General features: G+C 42.4%; 2 protein-coding genes across 2 annotated transcripts in view; one reads left to right on the top strand and one right to left on the bottom strand.

Moving 5' to 3' along the window:
• The window catches only part of LOC140189991 (histone H2A type 2-B-like), a 647,138-nt gene that overhangs the window by 45,503 nt on the left and 580,019 nt on the right, over nt 1-21,616 (bottom strand). The window lies entirely within an intron of this gene.
• The window catches only part of LOC140190088 (tectonic-3-like), a 78,605-nt gene that overhangs the window by 25,182 nt on the left and 31,807 nt on the right, over nt 1-21,616 (top strand). Inside the window, exons 6-9 of the mRNA XM_072246557.1 lie at nt 2,172-2,277; nt 11,273-11,391; nt 12,748-12,774; nt 14,794-14,874. Of these exons, the coding sequence (XP_072102658.1) occupies nt 2,172-2,277; nt 11,273-11,391; nt 12,748-12,774; nt 14,794-14,874 (333 nt within the window). The remainder of the gene's footprint in view (nt 1-2,171; nt 2,278-11,272; nt 11,392-12,747; nt 12,775-14,793; nt 14,875-21,616) is intronic.

Below are 21,616 nucleotides of genomic sequence, written 5' to 3'. Positions count from 1 at the left end.
AAATCCCGGAACATGTTTTTTGTGTGTTTCTAGAGACTTGAAGACGGTGCAAAAGAATTTTAGGTGGAAGTTGCCTCCATGAGGGAGTATAAGCGATAAGGAAAGGTTGGGCAAACTTTGGTGGTTTACTTTGCAGCTTCAGAGGCTGACAGGCAACCTAAGAGAAATCTATATAAATATGACTAACATAGACTGGATATACGGTAGGAATCCTTTATTTCCCTGTGTGTAAATGTTAAAAACAAGAAGTCATTGTTTTAAAGTACGATGCAAGAAGTTTGACTGAGATCTAAAATCTAAAAGCCAGTTTTTTGTAAAACAAAAAGTCTGTTAGGTGCCTGTACTCCAGAAGTAAGACTGTAAGTCTTCAAAGCAGAATTAAGCCATTTAACCTATCGAGTCTGCTTCGCCATTTCATCATGGCTGATCCATTTCCCTTCAAACCCCGTATTCTCCATTCTTATCTTCGTTTATCAGATCAATTTGTTATGCTTCAATATCGTTGGCTCAGGCACATCTGACTGACCTGTGTCAGCTTCTTATTGGGTCTGGCTTAAGACTATAAACAGTATTACTTCAGGTTGGAGGAGAAAACCTCATTATCCAACTAGGTAGTCTATACCTGATGTTATGAACAATGATTTCTCCAGCTTCCAGTAAATTTCTCCCTCTTCAATTCCTCATTCTGACCCCTTGCCTCTTTTCCTCACCTGCCTATCACCTTCCCCTGGTATTCCTCTTCCTTCCTTTTCTCTCATGGTCCACTCTTCTCTTATCCGATTCCTCCTTCTCCAGCCCTTTACCTTTATCACCTGTCATCTCCTAGCATCTTACTTCATCCCCCACTTCCCCCACCCACCTGGCTTCATCTATCATCTTCCAACGTCCTTCTTTTCCCTCTCCCCGCCTTCTTATTCTGGCACCTTCCCCCTTCCTTTCCAGTCCTGATGAAGGGTCTTGGCTCGAAATGTCTCCTGTTTATTCCTTTCCATAGATGCTGCCAGACCTGCTGAGTTCCTCCAGTATTTTGTGTGTTGTTGAGAATTTCCAGCATCTGCAGAAACTCTTGTGTTTAAGCAGTATTACTTCATGGTTCTCCCACCAGACTTGTGCCTCAGGTCTTCCCAACTTGGACCAGTTCAAAGGAGTTTAGCCAGGTCAGCCAAACACTGGGTTCAGGCTACTTCAGGTCACAGGCTGTTCTTTCTACAGCACACACAAAATGCTGGAGGAACTCAACAGTTCAGGAAGCACATAGAGAGGGAAATAAATTGTTGATTTTAAAGCCCGAAACCCATCATCAGGATCCTTCATCAAGACCTGATGGTCTCTGCTCGAAATGTTCACTCTTTAATTCCCTGCATAGATGCTGCCTGACCTACTGAGTTCCTCCAGCATTTTGTGTGTTGCTGCAGGTGATAGAGAAATAATAATAATAAATAAACAAACATGAGATGAATCCTTGAAAGTGAGTCCATACCTTGTGAGAACGGTTCAGGGTTTGTTTGAAAGAAGATATCCCCTCTGGTTCAAGGGCCTGATGGTTGAGGTGTCATAACTGTTCCTAAACCTGATGCTGTGGGTTTTGAGACTCCCTCACCTCCCTCTAGATGGCGAGAGCAAGAAGAGTCCTGTTTTTCTTTTGTGTTCTCACCCATTCTTTCTTGTTGCAGTTTGTAGGCTAGGGTTTTGGGTGACCTGTTAGTTTTTATGCCAGGTGTTTGAAGTTTGAGTTTTTGTTTTTTCTTTTCATGTGGGTGGATGTCTTTCTTTCAACTACTTGTATGATTTTCTGTATTCTATGGCTTTCTGAAGAAGAGACAAATTTCAAATTCTACATACAAAACTTTAATAATAAAATGAACTTTTGAACCTTTGTCTTGGATGGCAAGGGTCGTTGATGATTCATGCTGCTTTACCAAGGCAGCGAGGAATGTAGGCAGGATCTAGAGAGGAGAGGCTGGTTCCTGTGGTGTACTGAGCTGTGCCCACAGCTCTCTGCAGTTTGTTGTAGTCAAGTGCAGAGCAGTTGCCATACCAAGCCGTGATGCATCCAGACAGAATGGTGCATCGATTAAAGAAAGTGTTGACAGGGTTTGGCATGCTTAATCTGTGAAACTAATCACCCTGTTTTCTTCACACCCCACTTCCCATCCTGCCACCAACTCCAGGTTGGTCAACAGATTCTCACCTACTTCCCACACGCCCATGCCCTAGGCGTCTTCATGCAGCCGACGGCGCTGGTTGGAGGGCAGTGCACGGACAGGAACCCAGCAGGTATCGTTGCTGACAATTCAGTGATCACTGTGAATCCTGGTCCTTAAGAATTCCACTCATTTGCAGTCAGGATCAGGTTTAATATTACTATTAGAAGTAAGTTGGAAAGGTGAGAGAGAGAGACAGAGGAAAGAGCGAAACTCCAGATGATAGGTGATACCGGGAGTGGAGGGATGAAGTAGAGAGCTGGGAAGTTGATTGTTGAAAGAGATACAGGGCTAGTGAAGCCGGCAGGTTTGTTAGAGCTGTTGGGGAGGGTTTAAGCTAATTTGGCAGGGGGGTGGCAACTGGGGTAAAGGGACTTAGAATAGGACAGATGGTAAAAATGTAAAGATAGTGTGCAGTCAGGAAGGGCAGGCAGGTGATGGGACTTAGTTGCAGCCAACAGGCTGAGTATCAAAACATTAGGGATGCAGAATCAGAAAGGACAGCAAATACGGTACTCAAGGTGTTGTACTCAAGTGTGTAGTATAAGATATAAGGTGGATGATCTTGTTGCACTATTACAGATTGCCAGGTGTGATGTTGTGGCCATCACTGAATCGTGGCTGGTTGTAGTTGGGAGCTGAATGTCCAAGGTTACACGTTATATTGAAGGGATAGGAAGGTAGGCAGAGGGGGTGGTGTGGCTCTACTAGTAAAGAATGGCATCAAATCAGTAGAAAGATGTGACATAGGATCGGAAGATGTTGAATCCTTGTGGGTTGAGTTCAGAAACTGCAAGGGTAAAAGAGACGTTGATGGCAGTTATATACAGGCCACCCAACAGTGGCTGGGAGGCGGACCACAGATTACGATAGGAAATAGAAAAGGTGAGTCAAAAGGGCAATGTTGCGGTAGTCATGGGAGATTTTAACATGCAGGTCGATTTGGAAAATCAGGTTGGTATTGGATCTCAAATGAGTGAGTTTGTTGAATGCCTAAGAGATAGCTTTTTAGAGCAGTTTGTTGTTGAGCCTGCTCGGGAATCACCTGTACTGGATGGGGTGTTGTGTAATGAACCAGAGGCGATCAGGGAGCTTAAAGTAAAAGAACCCTTAGGAACCAATGATCACAGTATGATTGAGTTCAACTTGAAATTTGACAGGGAGAAAGTAAAGTATGGTGTAGCAGTATTTCGGTAGAGTAAAGGATATTATAGTGGTCTGAGAGAGGAGCTGGCCAAAGTAAATTGGAAGGAGCTGCTGGCAGGGATGTCAGCAGAGCAGCAATGGCATGCGTTTCTGGGAAAAATGAGAAAGGTGCTTGACATGTGTATTCCAAAAATGAAGAAATACTCAAATGGTAAAATAGTACAACCATGGCTGTCAAAGGAAGTCAAAGCTATTGTAAAAGCAAAAGAAAGGACATACAACAAAGTAAAAATTAGTGGAAAAATAAAGGATTGGGAAGTTTTCAAAAACCCTCAGAAAGGAACTAAAAAAAATCATTAGAAGGGAAAAGATGAAATATGAAAGCAAGCTGGCAAACAATATCAAAGTGGATAATAAAATTTTTTTCAAGTATGTTAAAAATAAAAGAGAAATGAGAATGGATATGGAACTGCTAGAAAATGAGGCAGGAGAAATGATAATGGGGGACAAGGAGATGGCTGATGAATTAAATGAGTACACGTTTCCCCCGCTATCCGAAGGTAGAGCGTTCCTATGAAACTGTTCGTAAGCCGAAATGGCGTAAAGCGAAGAAGCAATTACCGTTAATTTTTATGAGAAAAATTTTTGAGCATTCCCAGACCCGAAAAAATAACCTACCAAATCATACCAAGTAGCACATAAAAATACACAGCCTATATAAAGTAGAAATAATGTATGTACAGTGTAGTTTCACTAACCGGAATTGGGAAGACAGCGAGCACACTGATGATGGTGTGTTAGGCTGAGACTGCGGTGGTGGAAGGTACAGGAGACTGGTCACTAACGTCTTCTATGTCTACCTGCCTCGACGTCGAAGGTCGAGGTTCGTCGTCTGCTGTGGCTGATGTGGAAGGCTTAAAAAACGACAGTATGCTTGACTGCTTAGCCTCACGCATTTTTCTATCATACAGTTCTTTGTAAGCAGTCAAACCATTCTGCAAATATGCCCTTTCAAAATTAAAGTCATACTTTTCTGCAATCATTGCAGCGCTGTCAGTTGCAGCGAAAATCTCACGCAAGTGCCTCACGTTTAGTTCCTGGACGACTTCACTTTTGGGCCGTTCGCTACTGTGTTCGGTTTCGATTCGCATCCTTTCCTCCTGCAATTGCATCAGCTCTTCATCTGTCAGTTCTTGGCCATGGGATGCCAAAACCTCTTCAACATCATCTTTGCTAACTTCCACAAACCCAGACTCCTTAGCCAAAGTCACTATTGCAGTATTTATTGTTGATGGTTCGAAGCCTTTAAAATTGTTCACTGCTTCGGGACACAGTTTCCTTCAAACGCCATTTCTCATTGAGACTGTTAGCCTATCGAGAGCATCTCCAAGGTTGGCGATTGCCAATTTTATATTGTATTCTTTCCAGATCTCTCGCAAAGACGCTTCGGAGTTGCCCTCTCTGTCAGTGGTACTTATTATAAAATGCATCACATTTTGCGTACAGTAAGCCTTAATTGTGGCTATTTGGCCTTGGTTGCACAGCTGCAGCAACAATGTCGTATTCAGTGGTAAGAACGCAACATGAATGTTACCACCATACTCGGTAATGCCAGGTGGATGAGCAGCAGAATTATTGACAATCACGAGACACCTATTATTGAGGTTATTTTCTCTGCAGTATTTTTCAACAAAAGGACTAACATATTCACTCATGTACTCAGAAAAAATCCCTTGGGTATTCCAACTACTTGGATGTGAACGGAACACAACAGGAAGTGTATTCTTATCAACACCTTCTAGTGCCCTCGGATTTTCTGAATGGTACACTAGTAGAGGCGTTAATAATAGGCATTAGGGGAAACCTGTCCTTTCGATGCCTTGCGTCCCTTAGCCTGCTTTTCTTCTATCAAAATAAATGTCTTGCTCAGCAATTTTTTCCAATAAATTGCAGTTTTGTCACAGTTAAACGCCTGCTTATACGAATAACCACCTTCTGTAATTTTTTTTTCTTCAGTTCTGCTGGGAGCTTTTTGGCAGCTTCTGTATCAGCAGAAGCACTCTGTCCGGTAACGTTAAACTATGAAGCTGCCCTTCTCTCAGAAACCAATCAAACCACCCATGACTACCTTTAAATTCCACTTTCGCAACACTTTCATCACCATTGTCCAGTGCTTTCTGTTTCAGCTTATTAAAAAGACTGACAGATTTTTCCATAAGTATAAGGTAACCTAACGGAACATCACGCTTTGTACAGCCATCAATTCACTCAAGCAATAGACTTTTCATTTTATCCATTATTGGATGCCGACTAGAAGAGACCACTTTGCTACGAGCAGAACCAATAGTAACATCGGCAGCTTTGAAGATTCTTTCTCTCTGCGTGTAAATAGTGCGAATGGTGGACGCAGGCAAGTTCAACGCACGGACAATGTCTTTATTTCGTTCACCACGATCAAAACGCTTAATTACGTCTAGTTTTACGCTAAACGTAACAACTTTACGAGCTCTCTTAGGCTTTTCCGATACCTTAGAACTCACCTTGCTAACAGATGCACAAAATAAATCCAGATAAAGCACAGATGCTCACAGACACATGTTTAAGCTATAGTGACTAGAATGCAGTTCCAGGGGAGGAGCTTGGCTGCTCAGGGCGCGCGCGCATTGCCTTTTCTCGTAAAAGCGAAAACACACTTCGGTTAGCGAAAACAGGTAACTAGTGTAGGTCTTTCGTAACAGTGAGCTGTCGTAAAGCGAACGTTTGGAAAACGGGGGCCACCTGTATTTTGCATCAGTCTTCACTTTGGAAGACACTAGCAGTATGCCTGATGTTGTAGTGTGTGAAAGAAGAAAAGTGGGTGCAGTTACTGTTACAAGAGAGAAAGTCATAGTCATACTTTATTGATCCCAGGGGAAATTGGTTTTCGTTACAGTTGCACCGTAAATAATTAAATAGTAATAAAACCATAAATAATTAAATAGTAATATGTAAATTATGCCAAAAAATAAGTCCAGGACCAGCCTATTGGCTCAGGGTGTCTGATCCTACAAGGGAGGAGTTGTAAAGTTTGATGGCCACAGGCAGGTATGACTTCCTATGACGCTCTGTGTTGCATCTCGGTGGAATGAGTCTCTGGCTGAATGTACTCCTGTCCCCAACCAGTACATTCTGTAGTGGATGGGAGACATTGTCCAAGATGGCACGCAACTTGGACAGCATCCTCTTTTCAGACACCACCGTCAGAGAGTCCAATTCTATCCTCACAACATCACTGGCCTAACGAATGAGTTTGTTGATTCTGTTGGTGTCTGCTGCCCTCAGCCTGCTGCCCCAGCACACAACAGCAAATATGATCGCACTGGCCACCACAGACTCGTAGAACATCCTCAGCATCGTCCGGCAGATGTTAAAGGACCTCAGTCTCCTCAGGAAATGGAGATGGCTTTTACCCTTCTTGTAGACAGCCTCAGTGTTCTTTGACCAGTCCAGTTTATTGTCAATTCGTATCCCCAGGTATTTGTAATCCTCCACCATGTCCACACTGACCCCCTGGATGGAAACGGGTCGCCGGTACCTTAGCTCTCCTCAGGTCTACTACCAGCTCCTTAGTCTCTTTCACATTAAGCTGCAGATAATTCTGCTCACACCATGTGACAAAGTTTCTTACCGTAGCTCTGTACTCAGCCTCATCTCCTTTGCTGATGCATCCAACTATGGCAGAGTCATCAGAAAACTTCTGAAGATGACAAGACTCTGTGCAGTAGTTGAAGTCGGAGGTGTAAATGGTGAAGAGAAAGGGAGACAAGACAGTGCCGTTTGGAGCCCCAGTGCTGCTGATCACTCTGTCGGACACACATTGTTGCAAGCACACGCACTATGGTCTGCCAGTCAGGTAATCAAGAATCCATGACACCAGGAAAGCATCCACCTGAATCGCTGTCAGTTTCTCGCCCAGCAGAGCAGGGCGGATGGTGTTGAACACACTGGAGAAGTCAAAAAACATGGCCCTCACAGTGCTGGCTGGCTTGTCCAGGTGGGTGGGCGTAGACATGGTTCAGCAGGTAGACGATGGCATCCTCAACTCCTAATCGGGGCTGGTAGGTGAACTGGAGGGGATCTAAGTGTGGCCTGACCATCGGCCAGAGCAGCTCCAGAACAAGTCTGTCCATGGTCTTCATGATGTGGGAGGTCAATGCCACCGGTCTGTAGTCATTGAGGCTGCTGGGGCACGGCGTCTTCGGCACAGGGACGAGGCAGGACGTCTTCCACAGCATAGGAACCCTCCGGAGCCTTAGGCTCAGGTTGAAGACATAGTGAAATACTCCACATAACTGAGGGGCACAGGCTTTGAACACCCTGGTACTGACACCATCCGGTCCTGCAGCCTTGCTTGGGTTGAGACATTTCAGTTGTCTTCTCACCTGTTCAGCTGTGAAGCCCACCGTAGTGGTTTCGTGTGGGGAAGGGGTATAGTCATGAGAGCAGAGTGGGGGACTGTGAGAAGGGGTAGGAGGGGAGAGTGGAATATGTTTTGGTTGGGGGCCGACAACAGATGACTCATGTGGGGGATGGGCAGGGGCCACAATGTCAAATCTGTTAAAGAACAGGTTAAGTTCGTTGGCCCTGAATTTTAATAAGTGGAATAGAATGATATATAAAAGCCCTTTTGCTACTGTTATTACTAATAATTGCAGATCTCCTTTTTTTCGACTCTCGGGGGGTACGAGACAAGGATGTCCGTTAAGTCCCCTGTCATTTAATTTGGTGTTGGAACCCTTGGCCATTGCACTTCATGAAGCTACAGATATCCATAGAATTTTCCATAAATGGGACTATTCATAAGATCTCCCTTTATGCTGATGATATCTTAGATTATGTTTCAAATCCTGAAGAATCCATTCCTCGTTTATTGAAATTATTAAATGAATTTGGAAAGTTTTCGGGATATAAATTAAACCTTCATAAAAGTGAATTATTTCTTCTAAATGATTCTGCTTTTATATATGATGACGTTCCTTTTAAAGTTACGGACTCTTTTAAATATTTAGGTATTATCACTAAAAATCACAGAGACCTTTATAGAGTTAATTTGGTTCCTTTAGTGGATTTCATGAAGCAATTATTTTATAGATGGAATCCACTTACACTTTCGTTAGCTGGCTGAATTCATGCAGTTGAAATGATGATTTTACCAAAATTTTTATATGTATTTCAAAATATTCCTATTTTTTTAACTAAGAAGCTTTTTGATCAGGTTGATTCTATTATTTAATCTTTTGTTTGGAATAATAAAAGACCAAGAATTGGAAAATATCATTTACAAAAATTAAAAAAGGATGGAGGTTTTGCTCGGCCTAATTTAAGAATGTACTATTAGGCTGTTAATATGCATTATGTGTGTTCTTGGTATTTTTTGGTTGATAAAAATGAATGACCACCTTGGACTGATTTGGAATTGAAAGCTGTGAAACAATTTTACTTAACCTCATTATTAGGAGCTTCTTTACCTGTACAACTGGCGAAAATTTCAAATCTAAATTTATATCCTATGATTAAACAGCCGTTACGAATTTGGTACCAGTTTCGTAATTTTTTTAATCTCAAAAAATTTAACCTTCTTAGTTTAATTTATTGAAATTATTTATTTAAACCTTCATTAAGTGATCCTACCTTTTTTCTTTGGAGGAATAAAGGAGTCTATTCCTTCATGGATTTTTTTTCCAAGAAGGCCGATTGATGTCTTTTGAGAAATTAGTAACTAAATACTCTCTCTTGTACTCACATTTCTTGCAATATCTTCAGGTCAGACATTTCTTACAAGAATATTTAAGTAATTTTCCATATATACAGGATTCTGACCTGTTGGATATTATTTTAAAAATAAATCCTTTAGTGAAAGGTTTTATTGAGTAAATTTATAATTTACTGTTACAACAGTACAATTACCCTTCACTTAAGATTAAGCAAGATTGGGAAAGAGAGCTTATCATGACCTTGATAACGGAGGATTGGTTGCGAATTTTGAAGTTGGTTAACTCTTCGATTTGTGCCAGTCACTCTTTAATTCAATTTAAAATTGTACATCATTACTATTTGACAAAGGAGAGACTGTCTAAAGTGTTTCCTAATGTTGATAGTCAGTGTGATAGATGTAAAACTGAGACAGCTATATTGACACATATGTTTTGGTTGTGTTCTGTATTGAAACAGTTTTGGAAATCTATTTTCTCTACAATTTCTAAAGCTTTAAAAATTAATTTACAACCTAATAAATTGACAGTTTTGTTCGGTATAATCCCTCAATATAATCATAGTATTTCTATACCAGGCCAACATGTAATTGCATTCGTTACATTATCAGCCAGAAGGGCTATTTTATTGAAATGGAAAGATGCGTCTGCGCCCACTTTGATACAGTGGTTCTTTCAGGTCTTAGTTTGGACAAAATCAGAAGTCGAACTTTTGATCCTCGTTTTGACTTTGAGAAAAGGTGGGGTTGTTTGGCCCACTACTATCATCTGATTTGAGTTAATTAAGATGGTTTCCTTCTAATTGTTTAATTGGATTTGAATTGGTGGATTGATGTTTTTCTTTTATGGAAGCTTGTATGGCGTATAGCTCCGGGGTTGTGCTCCCCATGGGTTTTTTTTTTCTCTTTTCGTTTTTTTTTTGCTAGTGGGGTTTTTTTTTGTTGTAGTTAGCAGGGGTTCTTTTTTCCCTTCTTGCTTTTTCCCAAAAAAAATATTCTTAATACTTTATTTCTTATTATTATTGGTATATTGTTTAGCTTTGTTAATCAGTTATTTGGTAATCTCATTGCACATATTGGCACGTTGACTTGATTACTTTAATGTATTTTTTTGTTGATCTCAATAATAATCAATAAAAAAGATTTAAAAATGAAAAATCATGTAGTAGCGGGAATGCAGCATCCATGGTCGACCCCAACCACAGAGGGCCTCATTGATGCATCTACACTTGGATGTCGTTTGACTTAATTTAAATATCATGATTGCATGGCAGAGTTATTGTTACGCAGTAAATCCAAATCAACCCTTTTCAGAGTCAGAATCAAGTTTAAAATCACTGGTATCTGTTGTGAAATGTGTTGTTATATGGCAGGAGTGCAATGCAATACATAATAAAAATACTGTGAATTACACTAAGTGTGTGCCTGTGTACATAGACATTCAACAATTGCATCCATAGATTTTCCTGCATTGCCTTTGGAGATGTCAGTGGCAAGTGTGTATGGGGGCACCTACTACTGCACAGAATCGAAAGAAATTGCAGTAAGTTGTGAATGAAATATACATCTATATAAAATAGTTCAATGAAATAAATTGTGAGATAGTATTCATGGGTTCAATGCCCATTCAGAAATCTGATGAGAAAGGGGAAGAAACCATTCCTGAATCGTTGAGTGTGTGCCTTCAGGCTCCTGTACCTACTCCCTGATGGTAGCATTGAGAAGAGGGCATGTCCTGGGTGATAGTGGTCCTTAATGATAGAAGTCGCCTTTTTGAGGCATCGCTCCTTCAAGATGTCCTTGATGTTGGAGGGGCTAGTGCCCATAATGCAACTGAGTTCAGAAATTTCTGCAGCTGCTTTTGATCCTCTGCAGTAGTAGCCTCCTATATACACTTCCCACTGATATTTCCAACAGTGACGCAGAAAAATCTGTAGATGTAATTGTTGAACGTATTAGAACTCAGTCAGCTCCATCAAGCACCTCCCCACCATGAAGGACATCTTAAATAATTAATGCCTTGAGAAGGAAGCATTTATCTAGGTTGGCACAACATGGTGAACCAGAGGGCCTCTGTGTTCTAAGTTTGTTGTCTGTAATGAAAAGACAATTAAAAGGTGGTAGAACATTTGATGGAGGGAGTTTAACGTTTTTTTTCCCCCTCGCTGCCTAGGTTTTCTGCAGAGTCGCAGCTCCACGTGCTCCCGCAACCTCCAGGACTTGCGCACATCTTGCAACGGGCTCCGTGCATTGAATGCAGCTGAATATTACAAGTACTTTGTCCTTCTCCAGGTGAGGATGCCTTTAATCCTTTCCAGTGATGACATGCCAATGTGGTTCAAGGGGAGGGCTTGGTGGAAAAAAAGGGGGCGCTTCTTTTGTAGGTGGAAAGATGATTCTGGCTTCTGCCTCCTCTCTTTCCAGCCATGATGAGGGGTCTTGGCTTGAAACGTTGACTATTCGTTTCCTTCCATAGATGCTGCCTGACTTGCTGAGTTCCTCCAGCATTTTGTGTGTGTTGCCTCCCCCCCCTTGAAACTGTGCTCTCCTCATTTTGGACACCCAATGGGCCCTTCCCATTGGTCATGGTTGACCATGGATATTGTGTCCCAACTGCTTACACGATACACAAGCCAGGGCAGTATGACATGGAGAGCAAGTTATTGCCCATTCAGCAGCTGTGATGAACCCAAAGGAGCAGCGGACACTGATACTTTTTTGCACCATCAGCATTGTAAGAGCTGCCAATCAGCATTGAACTCAATGTAGGACTGCCTTAGGGACTCCAGCTCTGGATCTTTCCTCGGGGTTTACTCCTGAAGCCTTTCCCATGAGTGGGTACTGTCGCAAGGCAGTGGAGGTTTGAGACCAGAGTTTTCCATCTCCTAAATGAGCTTCCAGCCATGGCTAATGAGCCCCATCTGCCCAGATGGACTGGTTTTAAGGCACCAGTGACCCGCCTTTGTCCCTTCTCTTGTTAGTAGAAACAGTTCCTCTGGGCTTAGTAGCTAATCCAGGTGTGGCCATGAGCTGAACTTGATTGTCAGAGCCTATTAGAGATGCACATCATTGGGAGCATTTAATAGGTAATGGGGCCTCATCATGAGTAACTCCCACCTACACCCCCCCCCCCCAAAGCAATGGCAACTTTAAGGACCCCCTAAACCTGGGAAAATGACAAAGACTGTTGCAAAGGGAACTGTCAAGTCCCAGGTCTTGGAGTCTGTAGATCAGTTTGCTTGGAATTATGATATTGTAATCAGAGCTGTCATCGATAAGTTGTATCTGATGTAAATATCTTTATCAGAATCAGAATCCTTTATTATCGCCAAGTATGTGGACACATACAGGGAATTTGATGTTGGTTTCCCTGAGATCTCACTGTACAGAATCAAAAAGCAAACAAAATAATAGTGCAAATAATCGTGAACTATATACAATAAGGTATACCTGTGTATGTACAGGTGGACTTGGTTTATTATGACGATGCTTCAGAGATGAGTGTAGTGCCAGTTGATGGGTAGCACTGACTCAATGGGCTGAACTGCCTGTTTACCTTACTGTAGCTCTTTGCGACTTTGAACGAAGTGCTGGCATTGATTCCCATGTTCTAACCTGCTCTCTCTCTGTGTATTTTGTGTCTTGCAGACTCCGAATACCACAGTCATGAGAGAGGTAAGGCCTCTCTGCCAAGGATTCTGTCATTCTCCTTTGAGCATTCATTTTGACAGGACTAGAATACGGTAGCATAGCAGTTAGTGTAATGCTATTACAGCACCATCAGCCTGGGTTAAATTCAGCAACTTATATGTTCTCCCCATGACTACGCAGGTTTCCTCCGGGTACTCCACTTTCCTCCCACATTCCAAAAAGATGTATGGATTAGTAGGTTCATTGGTCACATGACTGATGACACAGTCTAGTTGCACCAGAAAGGCCTGTTACTGTGTGGTATTGCTATAATAATAAAATAAAAGCAAAGGTGTAATCCTAAAGCTTTGTAAGGAGATGGTTTGACCATATTTGGAATAACGTGAATAGATTTTGGGCAGCCTATGTCTGAGGAAGGATGTGCTGGCATTGGAGAGAGTCCAGGGGAGGTTTACGAGAATGATACTGGGATGAAACAGTTAATGTATGAGTAGTATTTGATGCCTCTAGGCCTGTACTCACTGGAGTTTAGAAGAATGAAGGGGGAGCGGAATCTCATTAAGACCTTTTGAATATTGAAAGGCCTCGATATAGTGGATGTGGAGATGATGTTTCCACTTTTGAAAGGGTCTCGAACCAGCAGCTACTTAGAATAAAGGTATCTCCCTTTAGGAATGAGGGTGAGGATAGTGTTGTATACTGATATTTTGATCCAGGGTTCTTTTGGAAGATGAGAAAGATGGACAAAACTTGTTGCTTCACAATTGTTTTATAAGTGCTCAGAGAACAAAGGAATTGGAAATGTAGAGTAGCAAAAGCCTAGTAACTAAGAGCAAAGAATAGAAAAAGACGGTGGGTCAACATGCTCAGTCCTTCTTATACCGTAGATACGAGACATTCCATTCAAATTAGTAGATAAGAGTTAATCAGATGTCCCCTATTCAAATAATGCAATAGCAAAGGCACTTCTAGAAAGAGAAAGAACCGTAATCACTAGGGGACGTACTGAATGATTGCATGCGTTGAGGCCTTCCATTGGTCAGGGATGACCATGGATGTTGCGTCCTGCCTGTCTATGTGATACACAAGCCAGCGTAATATGATATGGAGAGCAAGCTGTTGGTGATGCAGCAGGCTTCCCCTCTTCACATAGCTGATGAATCCAGAGGAACAGCAGAGACTGATACAGTTTGGCACCAGTGGTATTGCAGAAGTTGCCAGTCAGTGTTGAATTCAACGTAGGTCTTCTTAAGGGACTCCAGCTCTGAATGTTTATGGGGTTTACTCTCGAAACCTTACGCAGAAGTGGGTGTAGCCTCAAGGCAGTGGACATTGGAGATCACAGTTTTCTTTCTTCTAGGTGAGTTGCCAACCACGGCTGATGAGCCCCATCTGCCCGAAGCGACTGGTTTTAAAGTGCTAGTAACCTGATTTGTCTCTTCTCCTGTCAATAGAAATGGTTCATCTGGGCTTAGTAACTAAGCCCTACATGAAGGCCAGGAGCTGGACTTGGTTATTAGAGACCTTTTGGGACACATGTCGTTGGGAGCATTTAATAGGTAGTGGGAGCTTATCTCCACTGCCAACCCTAATATAACACCCTTGAGGATCTGCATATAGAGTGTATAGGTAATTATATAAAATACAAATTAGCATATAAAGTTAAACTGAAAAATAATAAAAATATTAAAAATTACACTATGTAATCTAACAGAGGTGAGCCATACTCTGGCTCCCAATACAGTGGGAGCTTCACTTTGTCTATTATCTGTCCCATTTATGCTCTGGGAGTGAATGATGGAGCGGCACAGTGGGAGGTCCACTTTGCATGTGGCTGGTGCCATTCCTGCTTGGACTGGTGGATGATCAGTATCTCCTCTGAGACTTTGTGATGCAATAGAACAAAGAAGCCTCCCGGTGCTCGTCCCTTCTGTCATTTGACGGTCTGGTTGTGTTTCTGTCCCCTTCGCTGTTGCCTGCAGGCATAGCCGATAGAACTCTGCCTGCTCCATTCACTCTGAGCGTGTTTCTGCTGTGTTCCAGGTGAGGATTCAACCTCAAGGTGGGCGGGTTGTGCCCTCCCCAACTCTTCTGAATGACCTGTGCATCAACGTCATCTCAGAGGTAAGTGAGGTAGTGGTGGTGTGTGTGAGTGGACCCATGTGCTAGCTTTCAGAGTCAGTATGCACAGAAGAAAGGAGTGAGTTAGGGTTCACATTTGTCAGCTATTCTGCCTTCTGCGTGGTCTTTTCACATTTTCCTCCCCAACTCGCTGTAGGCTTTCTCCCCACCCTAAAGAGGTGTGTGCATTAGTATAGTTCTGTAAGACATTGAAGCATAAGACCTCTTGTGCAATAAGATGGGCTCATGACCTTACAATCTACCTCATTATGATCTTGCACTTTATTGTTTATCTGCATGCACTTTTGATTGATCTAGAATAATGTAAGACAATAGCAATGCAGTATAAAGTGTAATTCTTTTAATCTATTTCCCAAATTATGGACTCGCTTTCAAGGACTTTACAACTCATCCTTACTCCCTGTTATTCCGCTAGCATTTAGGACAGCAATGAAGGTCCTCTTTTTCTGGCAGAGGTTAGAGCTTCCTTCATCATGTCAATAGCTTCCTCTCAGATTTCACTTCTGTCAGTCCTGAAAGTCCCGGGTGTAGGCTCAGGAATACTGTCACACTCAGATGTAGGAGGATTCTTCATTGCTGTTTCCATAAGTTTTGTTTTACCAGTTAGGGTTGTTGGCCGTGAGCTGAATCCCTGAACCTGGAGGACCAGTGAACCACATTTAGTTTGGTATTTACCCACTTTGACCTGTTTGGCATGGAATACCCATCCAACACCCAGCATGGCTCTCCGGAACACAGAAGCGTGCAAGCCTCCAAACTCTACGACAAGTTTGTGGTCCTCTTGGACGTTTACAACTCATGTTCTCAGCATTTTTTTTTGTCTGTCTGTTTGCCTAGTCTTCTTTTGCATATTGGATGTTGATAGTCTTTGTGTGCAGTTTTTCATTGATTCTACTGCATTTCTTTGTTCCTCTGTGAATGCCTGCAAGAAAATGAATCTCAGGGTGGTACATGGTGGCAGACCTACTTTGGTAACAAACTTACTTTGAAGTTTGAACCTATTCTGCATTATTACTGTTTTTCGTTGTTTTAGCTCAATGGATGATGGGTGGAGATGTGTGTGTACCAAAGGAGGTGCAAGGCGTTCCTTCCCTCTGCTAGCTTGCAGGTCACCTTTAGGCAAGGTGTTGCAACTGCTTAGCAACCCCCTCCCTTACCCAAGCAGGGTCATGTGAAGCCATGGGAGCAAGTGGGGGATGGTTGTATGAGCAGCTGGTCTATATCACGTCCTGGTTATGCAACCACTGGTGTCAGGCAGACAATGGCTGGGCTCACCCATCTTGTAGAAGACAATGCAAACCACTTCTGTAGAAAAATTTGTCAAGAACAATCATGGTCATGGGAAAGACTACGATCGCATATGTCATCGGAGACATTATGAAAGAACACACCTCAATGCATTGTGTAATGACTTGACCTGTATGAACAATATGCAAGTCAACTTTTTCATTGCATCTTTGCACGTGTGAAAATTTTATACCAAATAGACCAGAATTAGCCCATTTGTTTCATCAAGTGTGTTTTGCTGCATTTGGTTATGGCTGCTTCCCCATTTATTCCTGATTTTATTTATTCCCTCTCCACCCATTTCCCCCGCAACCTCACTAATCAAGAGCCTGTCAACCTCCACTTTAAGTGTACCCAACAAATTAGCCTCCACAGCCATTCTGTTGAAATGAATTCCACAGATTCACCGCCCACTGGTCAAGGACATTCCTCCTCATCTCAATTCTGAAGGGATGTCCTTTTATTCTAAGGTCATGGCCTCTTATCCTAGACTCTCCCACTACTGAGAAATGCCCTCTGCATATCCTCCATGTTCTGGCCCTTTCAAGGTTCAGTAGGTTTCAATGAGATCATCTTCTCTTCCCCCTCACCTCTAAACTCCAATCCATAAAGACCGAGATGCTGGAGCTTTTGGTTTTTGTGCAGCTACAAGCAATTGACTTACAGACATCCGATAGCAGTCACTCACTCACTGAGTCATTGAGGCTGGTTGGTGGCCACTCTGCCATTATAGTTTCCATGATTCTCTTCTGCACACTGTTACAGAACCATAGAACCATAGAGAATGGAAAGAGGCCTTTTGTCCAACTCACCATGTCAGTTTAGTGTCCTGGAGCACTACTGTGCAGAAACGGGTCCTTCAACCCATCCAGCCCATGCCGATCTGGTCTTCTGCCTTGTCTCATTTACCCTTACCCGGACCATTGCCCTTCATACTTCTCTCATCCACATACATATTGAACCTAACTAAACGTCTCTTAACTACAGCTTGTTCCACTCTCGCAGCACTCTGAGTGAAGAAGTTCCTCCACAAGTTACCCTTAAATATCTCACTTTTTGCAGGGGAAAGCCTGTATGTATTTACTCTATCTATACCTGTTATAATTTAATTTGCTTGGATAAGATCTCCCCTGATTCTCCTGTGCTGTGAGGAGTAAAGTTCTAATCTATTCAACCTTTCCCCTACAACTCAGGACCCTCAATTCCCAGCAACATCCTTGTAAATTTTGTCTGAACTCTATCTCATTGATATCTTCCCTGTAGGTTGACTAAGATCAAGTTCAAGTTTATTGTACATATATGGATGCAAACTAAACAATGTTCCTCTGCATCAGGATTCACCCACACAATATGTATCATACACAGCACATAAATCAAAATCTTATACCATGAATTAATTAATAAAATATAATTCAAAATGCATGTAGTAAAGTGTAGCACAGATAATATAGTAAACAGCTTGCTATCCTAGTGATGAGATCACAGTGGTGGCAACGTATTCATTACTTTCACAGCCTGAGTGAAGGAGCTGTTACCTAGTCTGGCAATCCTAGTCCTGATGCTCCTGTACCTACTTCTTGATGGTACTGAGTTAAAGAAATTGTGAGATGGGTGGTAGAGACCTTCAACAATGCTTTGGGTTCTTTGTCTACAACACTCCTGGTAAATGTCAGAAATAAGGGAGAGGGAGACCCCGGTGATCCTCTTGGTGGTTTTTACTGTCCCCTGTAGGGTCTTGCAGTCTGATGCCTTGCAACTTCTGTACCACACAATAATGCAGCCAGACAGAACAGTCCGGATGGTGCTCCTGTAGAAAGTTGTTAGAAAGATGCTCATCTGCTCTCGCCCCATTTGCGACTGTCTCTGAAAGCCTTTCCTATTGAAGTAATATGTACTTGTCTCTTATATGTTGCCTGAAGCACTTCCTCTAGTATCTGTTTCATAGTTTCCCCTGTTAAATTTCTGCATTTAAACCTGTGCCCTCTAGTTCTTAATTTCCTAACCTTGGGGAAAAAAAGAGTGTGCATATTTGCCCTATCTGTGCCCCTCATGGTTTTATACACCTCTTTCAGGTCACCCCTCAGTCTCCTATGCTCCAAGAAATAAAGTCACAGCCTACTTAATGTCTCCATAGAACCTACTGAAGTACTGGCAACACTCAAGGAGGAGGCTATGTAGCATCCTCACCAGGACCATCAGACTCAACAGTTATTTTCCTCAAGCAGTAAAGCTGATCAACACCTCCACCCACTAACCCACCCCTCTACAACCCCAACCACCACTGCTTTATCATCTCCTGTCAGAATCACCTTATGTACAGACTCTCCTGTGCCTAGTGTCACTTCATGGACATATATATAAGCTACCTTATGTATTTATATTTCTGTTTTTATATTATTGTTGTGTTCTTTGTCTTGTGCTTTTTTTTGTGTTGTATTGGATCTGGGGTAGCTTTCTTCTGGATCTCTTTACATTGGAAATGACATCAAACAATCTTGAATATTGAACACAAACGAGAAAATCTGCAGATGCTGGAAATCAAAGAAATACATGCAAAATGCTGGAGGAACTCAGCAGGCCAGGCAGCATTGATGGAAAAGAATGAACAGTTGATGTTTCAGGGCAAAACCCTTTATCATGTGTGAGTCCTGATGAAGGTTTTGTCCTAAAATGTCGACTGTTTTCTCTTTTCCATAGATGCTGCCTGGCCAGCAGAATTCCTGCAGCATCTTGTGTTGAATATTGAACATCCTGCAAAATCTGCTTAGTATTCTTTCCAGCATAATGGCATCTTTCCAGTAGTAGGGCGACCAAAACCGAACACAGTTGTCCAAGCGGCCTCACTATTGCTTCCTGTAAAACTTCAATGTAACATCCCTCTAATATACTCATAGCCCTGACTGCTGAAGGCCAGCAGGCAAAAGCCTTCCCCACTACCCTATCTACCTGTGTTGCCACTTTGAGGGGCCATGTACCTGTACTCCTGGGTCCTTTTGGTCCACAACACTCCACGGCTCTACCATTCACAGTGAAAATCCTACCTGTTGTACGTTTCCAACTTTTGAACATTTTGAATTATGAACAGCTGCAGTCATAGTCTTAGAGTATGGAAACAGGACTTTCAAAGTTCAAAGTAAATTTATTATCAAAGCACATATACGTCTCCATAAACAACCCTGAGATTTATTTTCTTGCAGGCATTCACAGTAAGTACAAGAAAAACAAAAGAATCAATGAAAGAGTGTACCTAACAGGACAGACAGCAACCAATGTGCAAAAAAACACTAAAGAGAAAAAAATGACAATAACTAAATATTGAGAACATTGAGAGTCCTTGATAGCGAGTCCATAGGTTGTGGGAGCAGTGATGGAGTGAGTGGGGTGAACCCTTCTGGTTCTATAGCCTGATGGTTGAAGGGTAATAACTGTTCATGAACCTGGTGGTGCAGGTCTTGAGGCTTCTGTACCACTACCTTGGTGGCAGTGGCAAAAAGAGAATGTGCCTGGGTGTGGGGGTCCTTGATGATGGTTGCTGCTTTCCTGTGACAGTGCTCCATGTAGATGTGTTTAGTGGTGGGAGGGCTTTACCTGTGATGGTCTGGGCCATATCCACTACTTTTTGTAGGCTTTTCTGCCAAAGGGCATTGGTATTTCCATATCAGCCTGTGATGCAGCCAGTCAATATATTCTCCACCTTGCCTTCTATAAAAGTTTGTCAAAGTTTTAGATGATATACCGAATCTTTGCAAACTTCTAAGAAAGAGAGGCGACATAGGGGATAGTCAATGAAGTGGAAGAATTATTAGAGATGTATGCCTAGTAGTACAACATGGGGAGCTTCATAAATGGACATTTCTTTCCTAGTAACTCAGGTCTCCAAGTCCATTCAGTGTCCTGGTGTATCTTTAAGTTCTGAGGAACAGATCCCTGTCATAAACCATAGATTTCCTAAGTTATTTGGGCATCAGATAATGCTCCTGGTGTGTATGTATATGGCAGAAGTTGGGGAAAGTTGTTGGTGATGCAGGGAGAGCACTAGGGGATTTTTTTTTTTTTTTAGCATTTCAGTTCTTGGAAAGTGTCTTGTTCATCCTGAAACAAAATTAAACAGTACAGGCACTTCAGCCTATGATGTTGTGCTGACCTTTTAACCTACTCCAAGAACAATCTCAGCCAGCCTTCCCACCTATATTTTTCTTACATCCATGTCCCTATCTAAGAGTCTCTTAAATGTCTCCATTGTATCTGTTCTGGCATTATGTTCCAAGTACTTATCACTCTCTGTGTCAAACTACCTCTGACATACATACTCAACTTCCCTCCAATCACCTTAAAGGTATATCCTCTCATATTGGCCATTACTGCCCTGGGAAAAAGGAGCTGGCTGCACACTTGCAACACACACAAAAGTTGCTGGTGAATGCAGCAGGCCAGGCAGCATCTCTAGGAAGAGGTACGGTTGACGTTTTGGGTGGAGACCCCTCGAAAGGACTAACTGAAAGAAGAGCTAGTAAGAGATTTGAAAGTGGGAGAGGGAGGGGCAGATCCGAAATGATAGAAGACAGGAGGAGGAGGGATGGAGCCAAGAGCTGGACAGTTGATTGGCAAAAGGGATATGAGAGGATCATGGGACAGGAGGCTGAATGCTGAACTGTAGTCTTAGAACAGCATTCTCACATAAGCATCCCTCTTCTCCAGATGTGCAAGGACGGTTTGTAGAGCTGTGGTTATTGCGTCATCTATCGATTGGTTGTGTCAGAAGGCAAATTGTAGGGGGTCAAGTGTGGGTGGCAGAGGAGTTGATCATGAGGCATAAACCTCAAACTTTTTTTTTTTTGAGACACTCGTTAGTCCTAATCCATCTGAATCGCTGCATCCGGTACAGAAGGGGATAACGAGGATTCCATTAAACAAAGGATGCAAGTGGCCCTAATGTCCCTCTGATACAGCACCCTAGCTCTTTCTCTATCCCCAAGGTTGGCACTCTGACCTACTGAATGTTTTTGACATTTTCTGCTTTGGATAGATTAGTACGACACTGTATGGGCCCTTCAGCCCACAAAGTTGTGCTAACTATATAAACCTACTCAACAATTAATCTAATCACCAGCGATTCTGCAGATACTGGAAATCCAGAACAACACACACTCAAAGTGCTGGGAGCAATCAGCTGATCCGGCAGCATGTATGAAAATGAATAAGCATTGGATTTTCGGGTCGAGACTCTTCATCAGGATTAGAAAGGAAAGGGAAAGATGCCAGAATAAGGAGGTGGGGAAAGGGATGAAGCTGCCTGACCTGCAGAGTTCCTCCATCATTTTGTGTGTGTTGCCCACGATTAATCTAACCCTTCCCTCCTATACACCCCATAGCCCTCCTTTTTTTGTAGATCGATAGGCCTGTTTAAAAATTTTGTAAGTGTCTCTTCCATCTCTGT

The sequence above is a fragment of the Mobula birostris genome, chromosome 29 (assembly GCF_030028105.1).
Source record: "Mobula birostris isolate sMobBir1 chromosome 29, sMobBir1.hap1, whole genome shotgun sequence".
In the NCBI taxonomy this organism is placed as follows: Eukaryota; Metazoa; Chordata; class Chondrichthyes; order Myliobatiformes; family Myliobatidae; genus Mobula; species Mobula birostris.
Note: the sequence above shows the minus strand (reverse complement) of the source record. Positions and strands in the feature narration are given on the sequence as shown.